The 24,643-nt window shown below is 36.6% G+C and overlaps 1 protein-coding gene across 3 annotated transcripts in view; it reads left to right on the forward strand.

Moving 5' to 3' along the window:
* Nucleotides 1-24,643, forward strand: part of WDR17 (WD repeat domain 17) — a 59,576-nt gene that overhangs the window by 26,300 nt on the left and 8,633 nt on the right. For all 3 annotated transcript variants that reach the window (XR_012660333.1, XM_075091165.1, XM_075091166.1), the window contains exons 5-22: nucleotides 1,269-1,520; nucleotides 2,228-2,350; nucleotides 2,698-2,885; nucleotides 4,132-4,300; nucleotides 5,539-5,630; nucleotides 6,746-6,828; nucleotides 7,762-7,848; nucleotides 8,582-8,746; nucleotides 11,951-12,153; nucleotides 12,293-12,442; nucleotides 12,547-12,677; nucleotides 14,432-14,557; nucleotides 16,391-16,546; nucleotides 16,831-16,895; nucleotides 17,293-17,425; nucleotides 18,916-19,007; nucleotides 19,916-20,015; nucleotides 20,625-20,764. Coding sequence is in view for 2 of the 3 variants with exons in the window: in XM_075091165.1 (XP_074947266.1) it covers nucleotides 1,269-1,520; nucleotides 2,228-2,350; nucleotides 2,698-2,885; nucleotides 4,132-4,300; nucleotides 5,539-5,630; nucleotides 6,746-6,828; nucleotides 7,762-7,848; nucleotides 8,582-8,746; nucleotides 11,951-12,153; nucleotides 12,293-12,442; nucleotides 12,547-12,677; nucleotides 14,432-14,557; nucleotides 16,391-16,546; nucleotides 16,831-16,895; nucleotides 17,293-17,425; nucleotides 18,916-19,007; nucleotides 19,916-20,015; nucleotides 20,625-20,764 (2,455 nt within the window). In the remaining variant the exon portion in view is untranslated. The remainder of the gene's footprint in view (nucleotides 1-1,268; nucleotides 1,521-2,227; nucleotides 2,351-2,697; nucleotides 2,886-4,131; nucleotides 4,301-5,538; nucleotides 5,631-6,745; nucleotides 6,829-7,761; nucleotides 7,849-8,581; nucleotides 8,747-11,950; nucleotides 12,154-12,292; nucleotides 12,443-12,546; nucleotides 12,678-14,431; nucleotides 14,558-16,390; nucleotides 16,547-16,830; nucleotides 16,896-17,292; nucleotides 17,426-18,915; nucleotides 19,008-19,915; nucleotides 20,016-20,624; nucleotides 20,765-24,643) is intronic.

Raw genomic sequence — 24,643 nt, forward strand, 5'->3', positions numbered from 1 at the left:
TTTTTGGTTTTCATTTGAATATTGATTTATTTTTTTTCATTCAACAAAAAAATCTGAACTGAAATGTAAGCAGGGGACATCATTAAAGAAGGTGGGAATCACAAACTTTGGGGCAAATTTGAAGTAGTTTTCTCATTATATTTCTGATGTTATTCCTGATGCTTCAAAAGAGATAACAGCACTTTTGCCGTTGCCTTATATACAAACATAAATGGAATGGAGAAATCAGTTTATGCTATTAATTGTTGTGCAGTCTTAACTTAATTCCCCTGTTTCTGGTAATTGATTTGTAAAGTTACCCTAGATATAATATGCACTAATAGTGTTTTCCCTAGAAAACCATAATGAGAGTTATATCTGTGAGCAAAAACTTTTCAGCATTTTTAAAGTATGTATAAGAATAGGCTCTGTTCTACATCAATCATTAAGAAATATAGGTAGGTCTTGGCATTTATCATAATATGACAAAACAATTGTATTCTTCGTTATCAAAATTGAAAATTAAATTAAAATTGAATAATGGAAGATGTCAATTCATTATTTCTAGAAAAGGGGTACAGAATTTTTTTTTAATACAAGATCACAACTCCAGAAATACAGTTCTATGTTGTTAATTACTCATTTGGACTCTGCACTGTCTTATAAAACTAAGAGCCAGCTCTCTGTAAAAACAAAAAGTAGGAAATAAACATGATGTTAAAAGTTGTGGTTCTCAGTTATATGGATAATCAAATGAAATATGTCTTCCGTTATGCAGGTGTCAAGTGAGATATTTAATGGTGTGTTCTGACCTCAAAGTCTATGAGCGCTTCATAATTGCACATATTTCTGAGGAAAAAAAAATCTGAAAGCAATGGTTCATAAACACTTTTGCTAAAATTTTTCTTCTAGTTCATACTGCTTTTATTTTGCCTGTATTTGCTGTGGTATGCAGATTTACGTAAATAACTTGTGTTTTAGGCTGTGCTACAGGCCTTTACTCATAAAATTGTTAGGGCAATGTATGTGATTTAACATGCTTCTCTTTAGTATAAAATTATGTTACTAAACCTGGCAGCTCCTTCTATTTTCTGTTGTATTAAACAGAAAGTTGAATCTTTAAGTCAAATATTGCAAAGCTAACTCTATTAATTTCAATGGTGCAGAAAGCAGAGCACACTACTAAAAATTTCAGGGAGAGGCAAAAATTATGTTTGCAAACCTTGTAACTATTGAAATTATATACTTGACATGATTTTGAAATTATCTGTTCTCTTGTGCTCTTAAAGGTTCTAAAAATCAGAAACACGTCTTAAGACCAGAGTCTCTTGAAGGAACAGATGAAGAGGATCCAGTTACGGCACTGGAGTGGGACCCTTTGTCAACTGACTACCTTCTTGTTGCTAATTTACATAATGGTATTCGACTAGTTGATTCTGAATCTCTGTCCTGTATAACAACTTTTAATTTTCCCAGTGCAGCAGCATCTGTTCAGTGTTTAGCCTGGGTTTCTAGTGCACCTGGAATGTTTATAACTGGAGGTAAGCCTTTTATTTGCTGATTTATACAAAGGTAATAGTTATAGGACCGAGTCTTCAGAACTGATACTTCAATTTTTATCTTTCTGTTGCTTAATATTTGTACAAATAAAAGCATATGTGCATTATATTAAAAAAAATACATAAAACTAATAAAGAATGGAAAACAGTTTTTACTTATTTTGTATTTATTGGGTACATAAACAAAAGACTTCAGTATAAAAACAGTTTATTTTCCTCATGCACACTTTAGCAACAAATATGAGAGTTTCTTTGGGAATAGGAATAAAAGTGCACTATTGGATGTCACTTCTTGCTCCCTTGCTTTTCTTTCTCTATTTTTAGAAGGACTTAAAAAAAAAAAAAAATCTATTTCCTGCCTCTTTTCTACACCATAGATGTTAATGTTCAGGTTGAAGACCTAATGAACAAGAAAAGTAAGACTGAGAATATTTTATAAAGGGAGAGGTTCCACAGATTTTATTTACTGAAGTTTAAATAACTAATGCTAATAATTATTGTTGTTAACAGTGATATTACCATGGAGATGACAGTGCCTGCTTTAAAAAAAATCTTCTTAGGATTCTAAGTTTAATTCATTGTTGTAGTTTTGCTTAAGTTAGTCCTTAAACTGCAAAGCTTTGCATACAGGAAAAAGAGCGTAATAAATGAAAAAAAAAAAATCCATAATTTCTTTTTTCAAACTTCAGATTCTCAGGTTGGTGTGTTACGTATTTGGAATGTTTCACGTACAACACCTATAGATAATTTTAAATTAAAGAAAACTGGTTTCCATGGCTTGCATGTGCTAAGTTCTCCTCCAAAGAAAAAATGTAAGTGTAATTTTTATTGTTATTCATTGCAATGGCTGCAAGTTAAGAAAATCTTGTTTCTGAATCTTGTTATATCCAAGTTGATCTCTGTAAGTTTGTGTTGGCTCTGTAGTTGTTAATTAAAAAAAATACCTTCTGGTGCTAGTGGACTAGACAAATGTGTAAAGGATCAAGCACTTTATAAGGTCCTTCTTTAGCAGGCCAGACTTCATACAGGAATTCTCCATTTCTTTGGGTTTTAATCTCATTGGAATACAAAGCATATTGCTCTTTATAATTGTTAATTAATAAACAAAAGAATAAACAATAATCTTATCTGTTTATATCTTTTGCCTTATTTTGTTAAGCATGTTCATCGCAGTATTCTACTAAAAATCACCATACATCCTCAACAAGTGAGGCTGTTCCTCCTCCAACTTTAACCCAAAACCAAGCATTTTCTCTTCCGCCTGGTCATGCTGTGTGTTGCTTCATGGATGGTGGAGTGGGGCTTTATGACATGGGAGCCAAAAAGTGGGATTTCCTTAGAGATTTGGTATGTTTCATCTCTATCTTTGGAATGAGCGTTCATGTGGCTTATACGCTTTATTCTAAGAGCAAGAAAACCCGAGAATGAAGATTTCGCAGCAATGTAGAGCAGTTTCTATCAGTAAAAAGAGTCTAAATTTCTAGAAAAGAAAATTTCAGTTCTGAAGTTGAAAGTAGTTAGTTATTGCAAAAGACAGAATCCTGCTGGAACTATTCTGGCAATTCTCATGCAGAAATAAAGATTTCAAGGCTTGGGATTTTTTTTTTACCTGAAATTTTAATTTGATGGCCTTCGCAGAAATATTATCCGGATGGTTTTCTATAATCCAAAATAAAAGTTCTAGTCAAATCAGAGAGAAAAATATATGCAACTCAGATGGTGAGGTCACTGAGTTTAAAATGACAGAGACTGAATTATTAATCTTCTTTGAATCAGAAATTCAAAACTATGTTTATTGCCTATTAGATGAGCCTCTTCTTCACTGGGCATTTGGTTACTCTTGAGGATTTTTCTCTTTTCCTCTTTCTCTGTTCCCATTTCATTGGAAAAACTTGAAAAATTTTCAGCTGTACTCCCAAACATTTGAATAGAGGCTGCTGGTTGGTGTTCTTATTCCATTTTCAATGGGTTTTGTCCTGTAAAGCAACGGAGGTTTAAAATTCTGAAGTATAAACTGTTTCTCATGTATGTGTCAAACTAAATTCCACAAATGTCTTGGAAAACAAGCAATTCACATGTGAAATTTCTAATGGATTGAAGTTTAACCTGCAGTAGTGTATAGACTGTATTTAGAACATAGAAAACTCAGTGGCATACTGGAAAACTTGTAGAACATAATCAACATACAGAGCTTTATTTTTTCAGTCAGATACTTTTTACCTAAAGGACAAAATTATTTCTGTTTTAAAAAATTATTTTTTTCTTTCTTTTTTTGGCTTAGCTTTTTTTTTTTAATGCTGTGTTTTAGCAACTCAGATCCCATAAAAAATGCTAACAAGTCCCTGGCATTGTGTCACCCTGTTGTTTGAGGGCAGAATTTTTCTGTCTTTAATAATGATCTATGGAAGGGAGGAGTGTTATAATCCAAGCTATTTTATGCCTTTTAATTTTGACTGATAAGCCAGGGTTTTTTGGCACTCATAATTGATCTGATAGATTATAATACAGTGTATTTTAGAGTTTGTTCTAGAGTTGAACTTCTGAAAAAAAAACAAATGTAGTAAAAATGGATTAAATATTTGTTTCATTTAAGGGACATGTTGAGACCATCTTTGATTGCAAATTCAAACCTGATAACCCTGATCTTCTTGCTACAGCTTCATTTGATGGCACAATAAAAGTTTGGGACATAAATACTTTAACAGCAGTTTACACATCTCCTGGTAATGAAGGGGTTATTTATTCCCTTTCTTGGGCTCCAGGTAAGAATATTTTGCTTTAGGTCTAAATGTTCTTTCAATTAGCATTGACTAGCAGCAATTTCTGTTATAAAATTATTAGTTTTAGATATAAGGGTATATTATAAGGTTTGAACATAACTGAACTATTATCTGTGAATCCTGTAGAATTCAATGCTTCAGACCTTGTTGAGGCTTACTCTTATGAGGAATGATCTCAATGTTTCATACTGAGTCAGAATGGAGCACTTCTAGCGTTACATTATGCAGATGATGAAAAGATTTTCTTTGCATGAGAAGCAGCTGATTAAAGGAATTCGTATTCTATTTTGTGCTGAAAAAGCGGAACATATGTGTTTTCTTCCTTCTTTGTATAGGATTCTAATCGCTGAAGAGTGCTGCCTTTCTTATAATAGGGAGTACCTTTTCTGCAAAGCATACGCTTTTTCATAGTGAAATCACTGAAGTCAGTGGGAAATTTTCTTAAAACTGTTCTGTCACCCACTTAGGTGAACCTGGGAGTACCTTTCTGATAGTTACCCTCTGAAGTGTGGTATAAAACAACAGTCAAGACATATATAGACGTGCCATGTAGCTATTTAGGAAAAGTAGAGCTATACTGGGATTTGCGTCACTGTAGGGAGGAGAGTTTGGTGGCTTTTGGATTAGGCCTGAATTCAGTTTTCAGTTTCTCACAATGAAGTCGTATATTCATATTTTCCACGCTGTAGAGTGTGGTTACAGATTCAGGTATGTTCTTGATGGGCTTAGGTGCTGCAGTGGTGTGAGATGAAGGAAACAAAGTACTCTTATGTTCTGTTGCATTTTTCCTGATGTGTCTTAGGGCTTAGGGAACTTTCAAAGTAAATGCTCTAGTTGCTACAACTTTAAGCTTGAGGCATTGAGATTGTATCTGTCTTTTCCAGTTTGAGTCCTATGTATCATGGACATTATTTTTCTTGTTACCTTAACTGCAAGACTTCAGCAGGCATTGAGAATGCTATCTGCAATAATACAATTTTTTGCCCTTTCTTCAAAATAGAAATGTAGAAAAGCAGATCAGGCTTTTGTTGAAATTGATATTTGTGACTTGTTATCAAATGCTGGCCTTAAACTATAAAAAACTCTTGTTTATAATTCTATGTGCCATTGATGATTTCTATTTATAGTACGCTTCTTGAATTTAAAGTAGAAACATATTAATCAAACGATATTGCAATCTTAAGTTTATTGTGAGACCTTACAAATGCCTTTCTCTAAAGGAGATCTGAACTGCATAGCAGGTGCAACATCCAGAAATGGTGGCTTCATCTGGGATGTCCTAAAAGGCAAAATGATAACCAGATTCAGTGAGGTAAGACGAGATTACATCTTTTTTTCTACACGAAATATTAGTCATTCCCTGTAGTGTCAATAAACAAAGATGGGTCAAGTTCATATGTTTTTAAAAGGTGCTATAATATAAAAATCTATAGAAAGAGTTACATGGGTGCCAGTTTATCTCTGAGGCAGAAGTATTTTTACTTCCTCAGACTGGCTTTGTGACATGAGAATGATCAGCATAGCTGATTCTTTCTTAAACATGTAAATGTATATGGCCATATACATGGCCATACTGCGTAAAAAATGTAAAATGATGCTCTGTATTTTCAGAGATCAGGCCCAGAAAAAAATTTCAGTCCCTGAAGTTTAGACCAAAAAAAGCTTCATTTTGCAGCACGCTAAACAGTATGCTTTATTTAGAATCTTGCCTTGTATTACCTGAAATCTATGCAGGCATTTACAAGTCCTGAAACAATAGCATAAATGTTATTGGCAGAAGGATCTCTGTAATACTGTCTTGTAGTATTCTGTACTGTTTTGTGTATTCTTAGTATATAGCTGTAATCTTCAGATTATACAGACATAATTAACTGTGGTATCTGCATCAGAGGACAAAGGATGCTCTTTAAGAAGACAAAGATGGAGGCAGGGGTGGGCAGAAAACAAATATACATACATGCATTCAGGAGTTCCTGAGTTCTAACACTCAGATTTGCACTTGTGCTACTAAATACCTTTTCTCAAACACTCATCCTGATACACATCCCACTTAAGTTTTCACAAACAACAATTATTCATGACCACTAACTCATTACTCCAACAAAGAGTGAACCTTTTTTCAAGCTTCAGATCCATGGTTGCTCATTCAGTTATGGGTTGCTCATTCTCCAACTCGACCCAGCTTTGTCTCTTGTATCTTGGAGAATATGGCAGTTTTACTCTCTCTCCTCAGTCCATTTTTTGCACTTTGATTCTCAATATCCCAGCTATACTGGGGATTTGTTATAACGTGTGTTCATATAGTATACTTTACTGGGAGAAAAGGGCTGAAGCCTACAGGAGAATAAAACAAAAAAGATAAGTCAATAGATGAGAGAAAAAGGAGTGAATTATTTCTTATTGATAGGTATTTTGCATTTTTTGAAGCATGGAAAGAATGGAATCTTCTGCATTGCCTGGAGTCATAAAGATTCCAAAAGAATAGCAACCTGCAGCGGTGATGGATTTTGGTGAGTGTTATTGGAAGAAAAAAAAAAGTTGGTAAATGCCCTTCTCAAGCCAGTAAACTTTGACAGTTCTACCAGTGATTAATTTTGAAACTGTTCTTAGTGGTCAAAACTCTGAATACATTAATCTCCTGTACTTGTTATGATATATTTTTCATTATTTTTAAGAAAAAAATAATGGAAAATTTGCAAAAGGGATAGTGTCTAAGACACTCTGATAGTGAAACTGAATATTGGGTTTTACTTAGCCAAGAATATTTTAGGTTTCTTATCTGTAGATATGGAGGACACTTTTCAAAAGCTATCCCACTTTACTTGTCTTCATTTTAAAATTTTTTTAAATTGGTTATTTCAAGGACTAGGAATCACTATTTTAGAACAAAGTACTTGCAGTTGTACTATTACAGGAGTAAAATAGTTTATTTGTAAAAACTTGCAAATGCCCATTGAGAACAATTTTGCATGCATTGTGTTTCAGTGCATTTTAAAATCCTTGTTCATTCTTTTCCTTTGCTACCCATGTTATTTCCACTCAAACATAACAAGTGCTTAAATTATAGAAAACGATCAATCAACTTTTTTTTTTTTAATATCCCTAAAGATCTATTTGTACCTTAAAGTCACAGCTACAACTTAGATTTTGGGCTGTGAGGATCCTTTCGGGGAGGGAGGTACCACAGTGGATATCTTTACAGCCCTTCTGAAAGAACATGGACTCTGAAGTCCAATTAAGTGTTTTGATAGGAAGTATGTAGTTAGCCTTGTAGTTGAGGGGCTGTGGGAATAAAGATTTATCATATTCTTTGTGTATACATTCCCCACCCCACCCCCACCCCCACTATCTGGCTTATTTGCACAGAATCAAACTTGACTTCTGGATAGCCTATTCAGAATGCTTTTTTTCCCTCTTTAATATTACATTGTAATTGGTTTCAGTATTATTCGGACCATTGATGGCAAGGTTCTTCACAAGTACAAACATCCAGCTGCAGTGTTTGGCTGTGACTGGAGTCAAAACAACAAGTAAGTAAAAAGCAACCCAAAGAATAGATAATATTTACTATTTAAATTGATTACTAATGGAATAACACAAATTTATTTAAAATGTGATACTGTTATATTAGAGCACTGAAATTGTTTCTGTTCCACAGTAGGATATGTCTGTAGCAGCTCTGTGTTCCCAGTAGTATATTTCATTGCCCAGCATATTAATACCTTGAGTAGGACAAGGACTTAACTTTTGAAAGAGGATCTTTTCGTATTGATGAGAGGAGAGAAAAAAAAAAATCTGGGTGAATATGTAATGGGGGCGGGGGGGAAGCAGACATTCAATACCAGGAAAAGGGGGTTTAGATTGGCTTCTCTTTCTAATGACTGCTAAGCTGAAGACATAGCAGGCAACTAAATATACTGATATATGTTAATTTTGCAGATAATTCCTAATAACAGCATAAGAACTCTCTGTCAAAAAACAGTTATACAGTAATTCAGTCTATTAATAGTTGCATGTTGGGTGCTTGGTCAGACTGTAGTGCAAATACTATTCCCTATTGCAACTAATGGATCTTTACCAGGGTTTTTTCTGATTTAGTATATTTAATTAGATTATCAATAATTACATCATAAAGAAACAAAGGAGAAGCAAAAATAAGCTGTTTTTAAGAGTAAATTGCAATATAATCATATTTATTTTTAAGCTAAAAAAGTACTTTTGATAATCCCAGTGACCAAGGATTTTACTATTCTTATTTTGCAGAGATATGATAGCTACTGGTTGTGAAGATAAAAATGTTCGTGTTTACTACTTGGCAACCAGCTCTGATCAGCCACTGAAAGTTTTTACGGGGCATACTGCAAAGGTGTTCCATGTACGGTGGTCTCCTCTGAGAGAAGGAATCCTCTGCAGTGGTTCGGATGATGGGTGTGTATTTCTGAACTATTAGAAAACTTAAAGCCTCAAGCAGTTGTACTGGTGCTGGCACCTTCAAAACCTCTGTAATAATATAATAATCTAAATCTCTGCCTTGTTCAGATTCAGGCTGTAGCTTTGCTGTTAAGCTTCATACAGTATTTGGACAGCAGGGTAATTATCTAGAACTGCTACAATGCTGTAGCAATGCAACTTTCCAGAGGCTTTCCCAAGGGTCAGTTACCGATACCTGTTACTCCCAGGAGTGATACAAGGAGGGTACCACATGCTTACACTATGTCTAAAGATATGGGTGCAAGACCTGCTCTTATTTGATGTCTTTCAAAAGTATAATTAACTAGAATTTGTGGAGATTTTTAATGGCTGCTAGGTACTTCTGGTTTTGTTGGGTTTGATGATGCTTTTCAGGGAGAGCGCATCAGTCTATGGTAAGCAGGAGGAAGGATTTTTCTATGATTCCAAGTCACTTCCCTGCAGAGTATACAAAACCTTTCTGTAAAGGATCACAAGTTTGGAGTATTGGCTTCTATTGCTTTCCGCAACATCACTCATATAGATGTCTATGCTTACAGCAAAATCTGTTCATAGTGTAATGATTCATGAAAGAAACCAAGTTGACAACAACTTTTTTATATGTAAATCCTCCCTATTTCACATGAGCAAGAAGCAGTGAATTCAAAATTCTGTCATCATAGCATCATTATGAGATATTCTAGTTTTTATTACCAATCATGGCTATGTAATAAGTCTTGATTAGAGAGTTATTTTCAGAATACAGTCACACTTTGAGGGATGGGGATCACTGAATAACTTAGTCCCAGGTAACATAGAAAGTAAGCAGTCGTCTGAGTTTACTGTACTTGGTAACACTCCCATTCATAGTTGAACTCAGAACTATTTCAGATGGCCTGTTCAGCACCTAGGCTTATACAGAACATAGGAACAGTATGCAAGGGTCACATACGAGCATATATTGCTGTAGGACAGTATATATGTAAATTAAAAAAAAATTGTCTTCTAATTTGTGGATTCTACTTTGCAACACAAGGTCCAACAAGTGGCCCCTTTGCAGTGTTGGAGAAACTGTGATAGGTGCCTTTGCTGCCATGAGTGAGTTCTGGTAACACATTAGATAATGTAATGACATTTAGTCAGAATTACAATGACCTTTCAAGAAACCAAACTTTTAACTTCCTAATTCTGTAGTCTGCTCAATTAGCCGTACCCAGCGATAGCAACTACTGAAAATAAAAGGAAATGTTGCAAAATTACGTGGTTAAAAGGGAAGAAAAACAATAGTGAGAAGGCTGGTGTGAATACTTCTCCATTACCTGTGCAATTGTAGCGGGAATTTCACTATTTAAGATAGTGTGGTATCCACTTCTGCCACATGACAAATGCCATGTTCAAAGGAGGGAAGATAATAGAAGAGAATAGAATAATTCACTTGGAAGGGACCTAAAACAGTCATGTAGTCCAACTGCCTGAGTAATTCAGGGCTGACTAAAAGTTAAAGCATGTTATTAAGGGCATTGTCCAAATGCCTCTTAAACACTGACAGGCCTGGGGCATTGGCCACCTCTCTAGGAAGACTGTTCCAGTGTTTGATCACCCTTTCAGTAAAGAAAGGCTTCCTAATGTGCAGTCTAAACCTCCCCTGGTGCAGCTTTGAACCATTCATTCCCTTGCATCCTGTCACTGGATAACAGGGTTCATCACCTCCCTCTCCACTTCCCCTTCTCAGGATAGTGCAGAGAGCAATGAGGTCGCCCCTCAGACTCTTTTTCTCCAAACTAGGCAAACCCAAAGTCCTTAGCCGGTCCTCATAGGATGTTCCTCCCAGCCCTTTCACCAGCTCTGTTGCCCTCCTCTGGACACATTCAAGTATCTTCACATCCTTCTTAAATGGTGGGGCCCAGAACTGCACACAGTATTCAAGGTGAGGCCACACTAATGGTAAATACAAGGGATAATCACTTCTCTTGACCAGCTGGTTATACTGTCTTTGATGCACCCCAGGATGCGGTTTGCCCTCTTGGCTGCCAGGGCACACGCTGACTCATGGTGAGCCTGCTGTCGGCCAGCACCCCCAGATCCCTTTCTGCAGGGCTGCTCTCCAGCAACTCCTCTCCCCATTTATACTTGTGCCTGGCGTTACTCCATCCCACATGCAGGATCTGGCATTTCAACTTGTTAAATTTCATCCCATTAATCATTGCCAAAATCTCCAATTTATCTAGATCCCTCTGCAAGGTCTTTTGTCCCTTGAGAGAGTCAACAGGGCCTCTCAGTTTGGTATTGACACCAAACTGCTAGTAATGCATTCAATTCCTGCATCTAGATTATTGATAAATAGGTTGAGCAGAACTGGCCCTAAAATTGAGCCCTGAGGAACACTGCTGGTGACCAGTTGCCAGCCAGATGTAACCCTGTTCACTACAACCCTTTGAACCCTGCTGTTCAGGCAGGTCTTCCCTCAGTGCACGTGAACCTGCTTGTCTCATAGTTGGAGAACTTGTTCAGGAGGATGCTGTGACGGACAGTATCAAAAGTGTTACTAAAATCTAGAAAAACTACATCTCCTGCCTTCCCTTCGTCCACTATTAGGGTGACCTTATCATAGAAGGATATCAAATTAGTTAAACAGGACTTTCCCTTTGTGAATCCATGTTGACTGTGCCTGATGACTGCATTACTATTTAAATGTCTATCAATAGTACCCAGTATGATCTTCTCCATTATTTTTCCAGGAACTGAGATTAGACTAACAGATCTGTAGTTTCCTGGGTCTGTTAGAGGCCTGTTAAAGCCATAGGAAAGCTAGATCTTAGAGTTTTACTTTTGGTTTTCTCCCGTTTTTTCCCGAGACTCCTGACAGATTTATTACAGATGCAGGAATATGGGCAAAATTCTTTTCCTGTCACTGACATGTAAGATGATGGTGCATGTGAGATTTTGAAAGACTATGCAGTAGTTGGAATAGTTTCTTACTCTGGTGAAGTGTCTTTGTGTTTTGTATCCCATCCTAACTATGGAAGGGCATTGGCTCCAACCTCTCCTATTACAACTTCTAAAAATACATTGCAAATAAATATTGTGATAAATTTGAAGCTTAGGATATTACTGAAGTTAGATAATCATATTTCAGTAAGTGATTTAATGGACATAGGTCTCTTCTTTTTTATCCTGTTTCAGTACTGTTCGAATATGGGATTATACACAGGATGCTTGTATAAATGTTCTTAGTGGACATACAGCTCCAGTACGGGGACTGATGTGGAATCCTGAAATTCCTTACCTTCTAATATCTGGCAGTTGGGACTATACAATTCGAGTCTGGGACACAAGAGATGGAACATGTTTGGACACAGTTTATGATCATGGTGCAGATGTATATGGTAATATCTTAAAATTTTGTTTTATTTCTGTATTGAAATGTATTTTTAAATATTTCAAAATTTATAAAATAATTTAATCAAACTGATTATTACATAAACTTAATTATTTGACTGCAGTTTAAAATGTCCTTTCTACTAGGATTAACATGTCATCCCAGTCGTCCATTTACTATGGCATCTTGCTCTCGTGACTCCACTGTGAGACTCTGGTCATTGACTCCTCTTATAAACCCTCTACAAATAAATATCTTAGTAGATAGATGTTGGGATGAGATTATCGGTAATACAGGTAAGTAAATTGTATATACCATTTTTCTAATCTTCTGTATGTTACTATACTTTTTCTTCTGTCTTCTTTTTTAATTTTCATGCATAAATCTTTGTGTGCGTTAGATCGTGCTGTGGAATCTGGTGCTCCTCCTTTGCTCTGTGGTAAAGTTTCCAGGGATATTAAACAAGAAGTAGAAAAATTGTCAGGAAATCCTCGAGGAAAAAAGCTAAGATGGTTTTCAGAATGTTTTTCAGTAAGTATTCTGCAAACTTAAGGATGTTGTCAGTGTGCATGACTTACTCTTCTGAAGTTAATCTCCAAAACTGAAATTTCTTTCTTCTCTACCATTTTACTTTTTCTTTCTTAAAGGGAGCTCAGAAAATATGCAGAAATCAAGTCTATCTCTTAACAATTCTGCATATAAAAATGACCATGACTGAATTGTCAGTTGTGAACACCAATTTTTCACAAAGTGAAATAGGTGGGATAACTTAATTTTTCGAAGGAAAAGTTTGATTTGACAAGAATCTTTTATTGAAGAAATTGAAGAGATGTGTTTTATCAAACTACATTGGAGTTTTTAATTTTAATCCATCAAAGGGACATCCTCATTACAGATAAGGTTTGAACTGCCCAAGTATCTGTGTGAAAACTGCTCTATTACCTTCCAGGAGCTGTAGATCTGGATGTCCCATGCCCCAGGATCCATCTCTTGTCTTTGCTCCATTGCACAGTAATATTTCTTATAAATCACTGCAGCCTCTCTCTGCAATTGAGTGCTTACCTGCGTAGGTGCGCAACTTGAGGTAGAACAATGACAAATATGATCTAGAACTACAGCTTGTGTCCAGCACTGTTGTAATTTAAGTCAATACACTGATCTACAAAGACCTAGTTAATCCAAAATATTTGTTCTGATTTCTAGTGACATTGAAGTGTATGGTTTAGAAATGCTGCAACAATCTCCCTCAGTTATAGACATCTCCTGTTTTATTAAAAATAATTTTTATGTAATTCCTTGTTTTACTGAAGTTAAACATTTTGCTGTCCCATGTTGATTTGAGAGTAAAAGTGTTATAAGAGATTAGAATTTTCCAAGAACAAAACCTCTTTTTGATCAGCTGTATTCAGTTCTTTTTTTTGTCCAGAAAATGAAGTGTTGTAAAGTATGGGGAGTCAAGTAAGAGCTTTAAAGGCCTGGAAAAAGAGGAATAGTCTTTTTTTCCTTTTTTTTTTTTTCCTCCCTGGTAGGATCTTCTCCTTTTTACCAGCTCAGAAATAATTGCACTTACAAACTTGTTATCTCGTTATTATTATAAAAGCTCCTTCAGGTCAAAGGTTTAATGATTTTCTTTTTTTAAGCTCTTAATTACTCACTCTCTTCTAGACCTCATTGAATGTTAAACCATTGTCCTAGTTCTACAGAAGGATTGAGTCAAATGTTAGACCAGTAAAAATGCTTAAAAATTATTAAAATAAAAAGATCACTTTGGCCTGCAAGATTTTGTCCATATACATTTATACCATATGTGTCTACTTTAAGATGTAATATTAAGACAGTAAACCAGATCATGGCAGTTGAGCCTTGAAGTTCTTTTTTACCTGGCCCATGCCTTTGCTTTACAGAAAAATGTAAACAAGTACTGGGTCACCTTCTGCATCCCAGCAGCTGAATGTTATTTTAGGCTAGCGGTAGCCACCGGGCAGCTTGTGTTCCTTTGGGAGCAAAAGGGAAAACTCCAATGGTGAGCCCTCGACTATGTCTACACATAACTAAACACTTAACGTTCATGGATCTTGCTGTATCTTCACAGCCTTCAAGGAGGCTGAAGGGGTTGTAGTATCTTGAACTAATTCATGTCTTCAGAGTAAAGCTTCTAATATTGAAATGGTCTGAACTTGTATTTCTTTGAAAAACATTTGTCAGTCAATTCCATGTCTTTATAAGTTTAATTTCTCTCTTAGACATTACTGTAATACAACTCTTTTCTTCCCTAACAATTTTAGCCTCCAGGAGGCAGCAAAAATTTATGGGATTTAGTTGCTGTAATAAAAGGACAGGATGACAGTTTGCTTCCACAAAACTACTGCAAAGGAATTATGCATATGAAACATCTCATTAGATTTAGAATGGTAAGTGAAGCATAAACAGTATGTGAAAATGGCTGTTCATCTGTTAAAGTATTTCACTCTTGAAAAATAACCCTTTTGTAAACTACTAAATATTATAATTTATATCATGTCCAAATATCTGTTCTGTGCAATACTAGTCTGTTAGAACAGTAGCATCTAAGTAAGTCTTTGACTTCATGCATCCTCAGTGTTCAAATGCGGGGTTACAGTTATTAACTAGAACAGCAGTTTTCAAAATAATGAAAAGAAATTACAAAGCGAGCATCACCACAGCTTGAGCTATGAAGTGAGTTTGTCCTCCCTGTTACATAAACTGTACTTCTATATTCAGTAAAGTCAAATTATTTGGTTGTATAAACATGAAGTTTGTAGTTATGTTCAGATGCAGGGACAGGGGAATTCATGTTTGAAAATGGAGGAGAGTCAGAAGAAATATGCTCTGTAGCTGTCTGGAAGGAGGAGTGGAAAAACAAGAGCCTGTCATTAACACAGATATGTATCTGAAGAGCAACTTAGTACTTGAATTTCACATTCACATCTAGGCCACCAATTTTTTAGTAGCTGCATGTATGAATATGCAACCAGGCATACAATTTGTGCAGAAGAGATATGTGGTTCTGTCAGGGGCTTCTTAGGGATACTAAAGGATCCCATATTCTAATAACTGGATTGGAAATAGAGGAAAGATATCTATTGGTATGGATTGGGAAATGCAGAATTCTCCACTTGCCACCCTCAGGGCTAAATACCTGCCAGGTACTACCTGGTGTTTGCCATTGCAGGCTGTCTTTTTTTTTTTTTTTTTTTTTTGTATCATCAGACTCTTAGTGTCCTGTATACCTTATGAGTCCTAAGTGATGGAATTTCTTTATGGGTGATGCCACCTGTAATAATAGCAGCTGCTCTGCTAATACTATGAAGGGGGTGTGTGGGTGTGTCTCCATGTGTCCAAAAACAGTGCTCTCAGCCAGTTAGCCTGAGAAGAAAGAAGAAATTAACTCTTGACTCAGCAGCTGCCATTGGTCTACATTGCAGTTTACTTTGGTGAAGAATGTTCAAAGTTCTTTCTCCATCCTCCTTATATGGTGTAGTAAAGCTGTGAACAGCCAAACGCTGTCTCTTGTGCAATGATGGTAGTGTGTTAAACTGAGACTTCTTGGTATGTGAACTGAAGCTCCTTTTGCCTTTTTTTTTTTTTTTTGTTAAATGTGATCACGTTGCAGCTTGTTTCTCAAACTCTGCCAGGTGAAGAAATGTAGTCCTATCTCTTCAACTAATATAAAGATTGCAGTAGTTGGGAATAAAAATCACTTCTTGGTCATAAGGTTAATGGTGTAAGACGAGTCAGGATCCAGGTTGGACTTACTGTCTTTATTCTTTCTTTGGACATCACTATAGTGGTAATAAGTACAATTTCTGGCTCTGTATGGCTTATGTTCACAAATATTTTTTTGAATTTAAAAAAATCAAGATTTTTATGGTGGACATCTGGGTGAATTACTATTACATATGAGAAAATGGTTGAGAATAAAAGAATATATGAGAGATTAAAGGAACATAACCGAGGAAAACATATGTGTGCAACAAAACACTAACACAGTTACTTTAACAATATAAATAGTTCAGTCATCTCGTCGTAAGGTCTTCTAATTAGTTCACTGTAATGTTTTTGTAATCTCTTCCAATTAGCCTTTTCTCAAACAGATTTGTTTTTCTTAAATTATAGCCTTTATATTCCATTACAATGTTTGACACTAGTTCATTCTTAAGAAAATTTGTTTTCATCACAAAAAACTGTACTTTTTTTAACTTTAACTTTTCCCCCCCCCTCAGTCCAAGGCACAAGAACTGACAACAGTAAAAATGTCCAAGTTTGGAGGTGGTATTGGTGCACCAAGCAAAGAGGAGAGGCTTAAGGAAGCTGCAGAAATACATTTAAGATTAGGACAAATCCAGCGATACTGCGAACTAATGGTAGAACTTGGAGAGGTAAAATATCAGAACGTTATTGAAGAACAATAAAACATGAAGGCTTCTGAAAACCAGCTGCCCTAGCAAAGATGGGGTAGCAACAAAATGGGTCACAAGTCCAGTAAAGAGTAATCTTGCTCTAATTATATTATTTTTAACATATGCAGTCTAATGCATAGCTTGTTCCTTATTTAACCTCTTGACAAATCTATTTTTAATGGAAGAAACATGAAACTGGTTAAAAATACAGATTTTATTCAAAATAAAATGATCAAGTTAACTGCATTGCTGCTTTCTTCTAGTGGGACAAAGCGCTCTCAGTTGCACCTGGTGTATCGATGAAATATTGGAGAAAGTTAATGCAAAGGTAAGGTAGTAAAAATATAATGCTGAATTGTAGCTTCTGTCCATAAAAGGACACAGACAAGTAGAAAGGATGGGTACTGACATTAGCTGTATTTGGCTTTTGTTACAGCAGTCTAATGATGATACTTTTTGTTCAGTAAGCTTTGGGATGGAATTGTGGAGGATTTCAATAACTGTTTTGTGTACAAGAGTCAAGTTACAGGGTTGAGCATAAATTGCAAGTTTCACTGGAAACACTTCAGTGCAGTATCTATAGTCTGCAAGTCTTCTGAGGTCTGGAAAGGCAGATGGGTTTCATGAACTTTATATAGCTTCATCTAACATCTATACCATAGAGAGATATAATTGATCACGAAACTTACGTACATCTTTCTTGTTTCTTTATTAATTTTAATTAGGAGAGCTGATCAGTTAATTCAGGAAGAAAATGATGATGTCATCCCATACTGTATAGCTATTGGAGACGTGAAGAAACTAGTTTCTTTCTTTACTTCAAGAGGCCAGCTTAAAGAGGCTCTGCTTGTTGCACAGGTATTATTACATAGAATTGTGTGGGAGATGTAATTATCTATTCGTTTCTAACTCTGAAGATGCCAAGCATATTTAAAAGGCTAGCTCTGTTCACTTCTGCCAAATGGCTAAATAATGATACCCTACTCTTTACTTTTGTATTGACCAGTTTTTATACAGAAACCATAAAAAGGTATCTCATGCTAACAGATTTTAAGTCTGACTTTTCTAAATTGCTGTCAAATGCCCATAATAAAAACTGATGTATTTCTTTTTGATTGAAGCAGCAAATTAACCTGACTTTCAACAGTCAGTATTGCCCTTAACATGTAAAACATGTAGGATTTCTCTTGCATTTCTACTGAGGTCTTGGTTATACTGCTTCTGATAGAATCTTTGGGTGAAGCTGCTCAGTTGCAGAAGTAAACAATATAGGAAATTAAACTTTTAAATTAATGCAAAAAAACAGTACAAGAGATTATCAAAAGTACGTATGTCCCTCCTCCTTCCTAATGTAAACACAAGTTAAAGGGCACACAAAACATGTAACCAATATGTTGTTTCACTCTTTTTTGCCATTTCTGTATTCTTTTTGAGCAATTTCTGTATACTTAATATGGTTTGTTAAAGAAACTATCAAGATTTGCCCCTGGTATGTCCTCTCATGCTTACCTGTCCTTGAACATTCAGTTGCCTCAGAGATAAGAACTTTTAATAATGCATGTGAATTTGTCCTTTAAAAATTATCTATCTGTATGTTGTTCTTCTTCTAATAGTAGCTGAATAGTGCACAGAATGGAAATTTGAGGTATACTTAAATTTAACAAGTTGTTATGTTTGAACCTTCAAGCACCTTAAAGCTTTAGAAGGATCTTCATTTATCTTGTGAGAGAGAGATTGCAGGGGTTGCTTTTATTACAATTCATAGAATAGTCTTTGTCTCAAAGGTTTAATCATATAATATTAAATAATAAAATACCAGGACTTTCTTTCCTTTTTAACTGAGCCCTGAGTATTAATGTTGTTATCCCAGCTACACCTTAAAGCACATGAAAAAATTTTCTTTTAAACCACACTGATCTCTTCTCACTTAATGGTAGAACTAATTTATTGCCAGACCCAATGCCACTATATAAACCTTTCCAGATTTGCTGGTCTGCCTACTGAGAAGTATCTCTGGAGTTCATCCTTCACTCACAGCTACTTCTTCCTTGGGGTGTAAAACTCAAGGTTGGTAGCCATCACTGTTCATTTTAACTGTATTCAAATGCTGGAAAAATCCTGTACAAATGCATAGGAAGGAAGAGGCCTCTTGCTTCTCTAGGATTTCTTGTATAGCTGGATAAAACTAGGCTAAGATTTAGCTATGAGTAAGCTCCTTGGTTTAAACATTTCCTTTGTTATAACTTGGCTTTAGAAGGATTTTTACAGATCTTAGGTTATTTTTTGTTGTTGAAAAATCATGTCATATTCAGTTTGGTGCATTAATTCATTTTTTTATTCACACATAGGCAGCTTGTGAGGGAAATATACAGACATCACCACTCTCTACACCAAGTGGATCTTCAAAATCTGATGGAAATCATACAGATGATTATAATGAGTAAGTACATTCTGTACTAAAACAAGGCTTTAAATATAAAGTAGAACAAAAGTCATCAAGGGAGATAAAGCTTAGTGGTTTAATTTGGCATCAGCAGTGTAGAATTTGACAACAAAATATTACATCTTCTAATACTTAATTGATAGAGTTACTAACTAACTGATGCTACACTAATTCCCCTGTTGTGCATCCTTCTAGGACCAAATGGATTTTTCATATGTATATATTATAAATATACTTTTCATTTGCTTGATATTTAAAGTGCATTCTATACACTTAAATATGTTTAATTACCTAAAGTTCTAAGTTAATATGCTACGTATTTAAAGTAAGATTTAGCATTAACAAGTATCTGAGACCCTGTGTTTTATGCATCTTGTCCTCCTGAAGCTTCGCTGTTTATCATCAGTGAATTTTTCTGACAACGTACACTAATGGCCTTATTTTCTTTGTGTGCATCCATAAAAGAAACCATGCATCTCTCCTTGTTTTAGAACAATGCTCAAAAACCTAAACTACATTATCCAGTTATATGTGGTAACAGAAGCAGCTTGGGGGCTGTGTAGTTATTTCATTTACATGTGCAGTTTTTGAGCAATTGGAGAGATATTTATGTTCACAGATACAGTATGAATATCCAACTATTAGATATTTCTTCTGTCAATCTGAAGAGACATTTCCATAGTGATGTAGATTTTCAGAAACTGACACACCTGAATATGCACCAACATAAGCAGCGGATGAAGCTCAAACCGGTTGCATTTTTAAAGCTAGTGGTGGTGTTATCTGTAAGTAAAATATAGAAATTTTAGTGTGCAGAAGCAAATGTGGTGACTTGTATATAAATTAAAAGCCGAAGAATTCCAACCTTTAAGTAACCTTGCAGAATCCCCATTTTGTTCTTGCAGGCTTCTGCACGAGGTCAGTAAAGAACTGGCAGAATGGTATTTCCAGGATGGCCATGCAGTGCTTGCAGCATGTTGCCATCTGGCTGTGGAAAATATAGAGGTAACTTTTCTTTTTCCTCTTTAACTATGGAAAGGCCAACACTGACTTCCTTTTTACATCTCCACACGTTAACAGTTTTTTAAAAATGTATGTACTACATTCTAAAATGTATTACTTATATATGAAGCAAATACCAAGTATATTTCCAGTTGCCCAGAGAGGGTGAGAACAGGAGAGTCCTTCCTCGTTTGGTGTGGGTGGTTTATTTTGTTTGGGTTTTTTGGGTTTTGTTTGTTTGTTTGGGTTTTTTTGAGTCTCTCTCAAAAGAGAGAGGAAATACGTGCTCTGAAAATTAGTGTCTTTACTTAAGACTGGAAGGAATTGCTATTGTGCTATTCATGTATGATGTGTAATATCTTTGGTTGAATAATGGAAGGTTCTGCTAAAGGAAATCTATTTGGTGATTTAAAACCTGATTAACTGATTAACATGTAGTGCACAATTATTTACTCATTCAAGAGGCCCAAATTATATATCAAGTTGCTTTAATTAATGTATATTTTGTCCTTCTGTAAAAAGCAGTCTCATAAATGAATGTCATATGCTGAACATGGTGAATCCCCAAAAATGCTTGTGTCCCTTAATGATATAATTTTTTCATTGAGCAAGCTTGCGATGGCAAACCTGATTCGTGGAAATGAACTGGAGTTGGCAATCAGTGTGGGTACTGTCTTAGGAGAAAGTGCAGCACAAGCAACACATTATGCCCTAGAATTACTAGCAAGAAAATGTATGACAGTAACAACATGGTAAGAATTTCTTAATCCACAGAAGATTCTTCCTTCTCCTCCCTTCCCCTCCTCCCCCCGCAAATGATAAAGGTGCTTCATTCTGAAGCTTTTATAGACACCAAACCACCATGGGCAGGTAGAATAAGAACTGCTGCTTGAATAAGAATTGTTGTATTAAAGCTTTGAAGCACAGGGCATAAAAATGTTTAGCTATAATCTCAAAATACATTATGTATGCACTGTAAATGAGAGAAGCGTCATTGTCAAACAGTATGAAACCTGCTGACAAAACCTAGATACTTGGGCAATAGGTGGCATAGTAAGTCCTAGTCTGTACTGAGTAAAAATGACTGCTTCAGACAAAGTAAGGCTAGAATTGAATTATAAAGTCAAAAGGAACAGAAGCTTAAGTAGGATCTGTGAAGTGATTTTAAATACTTGGTTGAAAAAAACCTGAAAACCTAAGAGGCTGAGGAGTGAATTTATATTAGTATTGGGAATACAAGACAGCTGACAGGATGTAAGGATGAAACAGGATTACTGTTTAATTCTGCAGCAGTAGGTCATTTCTCTGCTGCATATAGGTACAACTTTATATCTGCTAAATTTTCTTTTCTTCCTTGTAGCGGTTTTACTTTGAAGGATACAGTGTTGGTCTGGTTTTATTCTACCAATGAAAAGCAGAAAATCTTCCTAAGATATATTTGGCAGCTGTACAGGTGTTTCAGAATTAACATTTCATAGCAAACATGTGCTTGAACAGGTCCTGCATCAGTTTTTCTGCTACGGTTGGTATTTCTTTAAACATCTAGAGAAACATAGTGGAACTCCTCTCTATAGAGCATTTAGCTTGCCTTAGACAATGAAGCATTGTAGAAAAAGATAAAATAAGAAACAGATTACTAACTGCCTTGGTTTTGCAATTATTTAGCATGTCTGCATTGCACCATTTGTAACAGGATTGTTTTGGCAATTCCATCTGCAGCTTTTAAAGTCTCTGAAGCTCTTTCTCTGATCTCGCTGGCTTTACTGTGAAGACTGAATCTTATGTAGCCTCTGATAGGCCGTACTGGATGTAGAGTTAAGGAAAACAGTGAATATTTTTTCCCAGTTCCACAACATAAACTTGTTCTGATCTCAGTGCTGTAACAAGTGCTTATAATCATAGAATCATTAACGTGGGAAAGGACCTTTAAGACCATCAAGCCCAACTGTCAACCCAACACCACCATGCCTCCTAAACCATGTCCCGACATGCCATGTCTACATGGTTTTTTTGGATACCTCCAGGGTTGGTGACTCCACCACCTCTTTGGGCAGCCTGTTCCAATGTCTGACCACTCTTTCAGTACAGAAAAATTTCCTAATATCCAATCAAAACCTTCCCAGCTTGATGCCATTTCCTCCTGTCCTATCACTAGTTGCTTAGGAGAAGAGGCTGACGCCCACCTCGCTACAATCTCCTTTCAGGTGGTTGTAGAGAGTGATAAGGTCTCCCCTCAGCCTCCTCTTCTCCAGGCTAAGCAAGCCAAGGTCCCTCAACCTTTCCTCATAAGACTTGTTCTCTAGACCCTTCACCAGCTTAGTTGCCCTTCTCTGGACATGCTCCAGCAACTTCTTGTGGTGAGGGGCCCAAACCTGAACACAGTATGTGAGGTGTGACTTCACCAGTGCCTGTGCCAAGCACAGGGGCACAATCGCCTCCCTGCTCCTGCTGGCCACACTATTCCTGATACAAGCCAGGAGGCTGTTGGCCTTCTTGGCCACCTGGGCACACTGCTGGCTCATGTTCCGCTGGCTGTTGACCAACACCAGCAGCCAGGCAGCTCCCCAGCCGCTCCTCCCCAAGCCTGTAGCATTGTTGTGACCAAAGTACAGGACCTGGCACTTGGCCTTGTTAAACATCATATAATTGACTTCAGCCCATTGATCCAGCCTGCCCATGTACCTCTGCAAAGCAGATCAACACTGCTGCCCAATTTGGTGTTGTCTGTGAATTTACTGAGGGTGCACCCAATCCCCTCATCCAGATCATTGATAAAGATATAAAACAAGACTGGTGCCAAAACTGAGCCATGGGAAACCCCACTTGTGACTGGCTGCCTACTGGGTTTAGCTCTATTTACCACAACTCTCTGGGCTTGGCCACCCAGTCAGTTTTTTACCCAGAAAAGAGCACACCTGTCTAAGGCATGAGCCACCAGCTTCTCTAGGAGGATACTGTGGAAGACAGTGTCAAAGGCTTTGCAACTTTGTCAAGGCAGGCAACTTCCACAGCCTTTCCCTCATCTACCAGGCAGGTCATCTGGTCATAGAAGGAGATCAGGTTGGTCAGGGAGGACCTGCCTTTCATGAAGCCATGCTGGCTGGGTCTGATCCCCTGGTTGTCCTGCACATGCCTGGTGAGCGCACTCAAAATGAGCCGCTCCATGACCTTCCCTGGTACCGAGGTCAGGCTGACAGGCCTGTAGTTTCCCTGATCCTCTTTCCGGCCCTTCTTGTAGATGGGCGTCACGCTGGCAAGCTTCCAGTGATCTGGGACCAACCCTGTTAACCAGGACTGCTGATAAATGATGGAGAGTGCCTTGGCAAACTCTTCCACCAGCTCCCTCGGTACTCTTGGGTGGATCCCATCTGACTTGTGAGAGTCCAGGTGGCTCAGCAGGTCATAAACTGCTTCCTCCCAGATTATGGGGGGTTTATTCTGCAGTCTGTCCCTGACTTCCAACTCAGGAGGCTGAATACCCTGGGGATAACTGGTCTGACTGTTAAAGACTGAGGCAGAGAAGGCACAAAGTACCTCAGCCTTTTCCTCATCCTCAGTGGCAACGTTCCCCCTAGCATACAATAAAGGATGGAGATTCTCCTTGGCTCTCTTTTTGTTGTTAATGTATTAGTAAAAACATGTTTTGTTATCCTTTACAACATCAGACAGATTGAGTTCTAGCTAATAGATACTATTAGCTAGTAGATACTATTCTACTACTACTAGATTAATTAGTCTATTAGTCTAATTTAAAGACTTTAATTTTTATTAATTAGAATAATACTACTATAGTATTCTACTATTCTAATCTTACTGTTAGCTAGTACATACTATTCTACTAGTTCTATCTGTTAGATCCTATTACATACTACTAGTAGTATGACATTTACATGTATATACAAAGAACTTCTCCAAATTTATAGCATGTGCACAATGAAGTCTACATGGGTGTACGTGATAAAATTTTAAATTGGTGTACTGTGTATTGCCCAAGTTTACATCTGGATTTGTTAGTGGGTTTCATATGCTCTGTTCAACACCTATTACAGCCATACCCTGCAGTCCTGGATTCTGATTTGCAGCCATTACAGCATATCTTTTCTGTTCTGTAGGAAAAGATCAGACATTCACAAATCTCTTCATCTTTTGTAATAAAGAGACACTGCACAGTATAGTATCCCTTGGTCTGCTGCACGTATAAGATCATGTATGGGGAGGCTAGAGTTCAAGGACCTCTAATAATGGAAGGGCTCCCCTTTTGTTTTTGCTGGTTGCTATGCTTAGGGATATCCATCAATTGGGAACATTTCATTGTAGTGACACACTTAATTGTAGACACCTCAAGGAACACCAAAAGGACCTTGATGGGTTAGTAATGAAATCAGTTACTGGTGAAATGTTTTTTGGGGTTGGTTGGGGGTTTATTGTTGTTCGTTTGGTTTGGATTTTTTAAGAAGCCCTCTAAAATATAAAATCCAAACAGAAGTCAAAACTAAACATTCATGCCCTTCCCCATCCTTCCAAATCTACAGCCTTGGAAAAATGTGCAAACACCATTTCTGTTTTATTTGTGTGTAGCACCTAAATACTGTTAAAAGCAACCTTCTGCTATTCAAAAGGCTAGTGGTATT

The sequence above is a fragment of the Phalacrocorax aristotelis genome, chromosome 4 (genome assembly GCF_949628215.1).
Source record: "Phalacrocorax aristotelis chromosome 4, bGulAri2.1, whole genome shotgun sequence".
NCBI classification, from domain to species: Eukaryota; Metazoa; Chordata; class Aves; order Suliformes; family Phalacrocoracidae; genus Phalacrocorax; species Phalacrocorax aristotelis.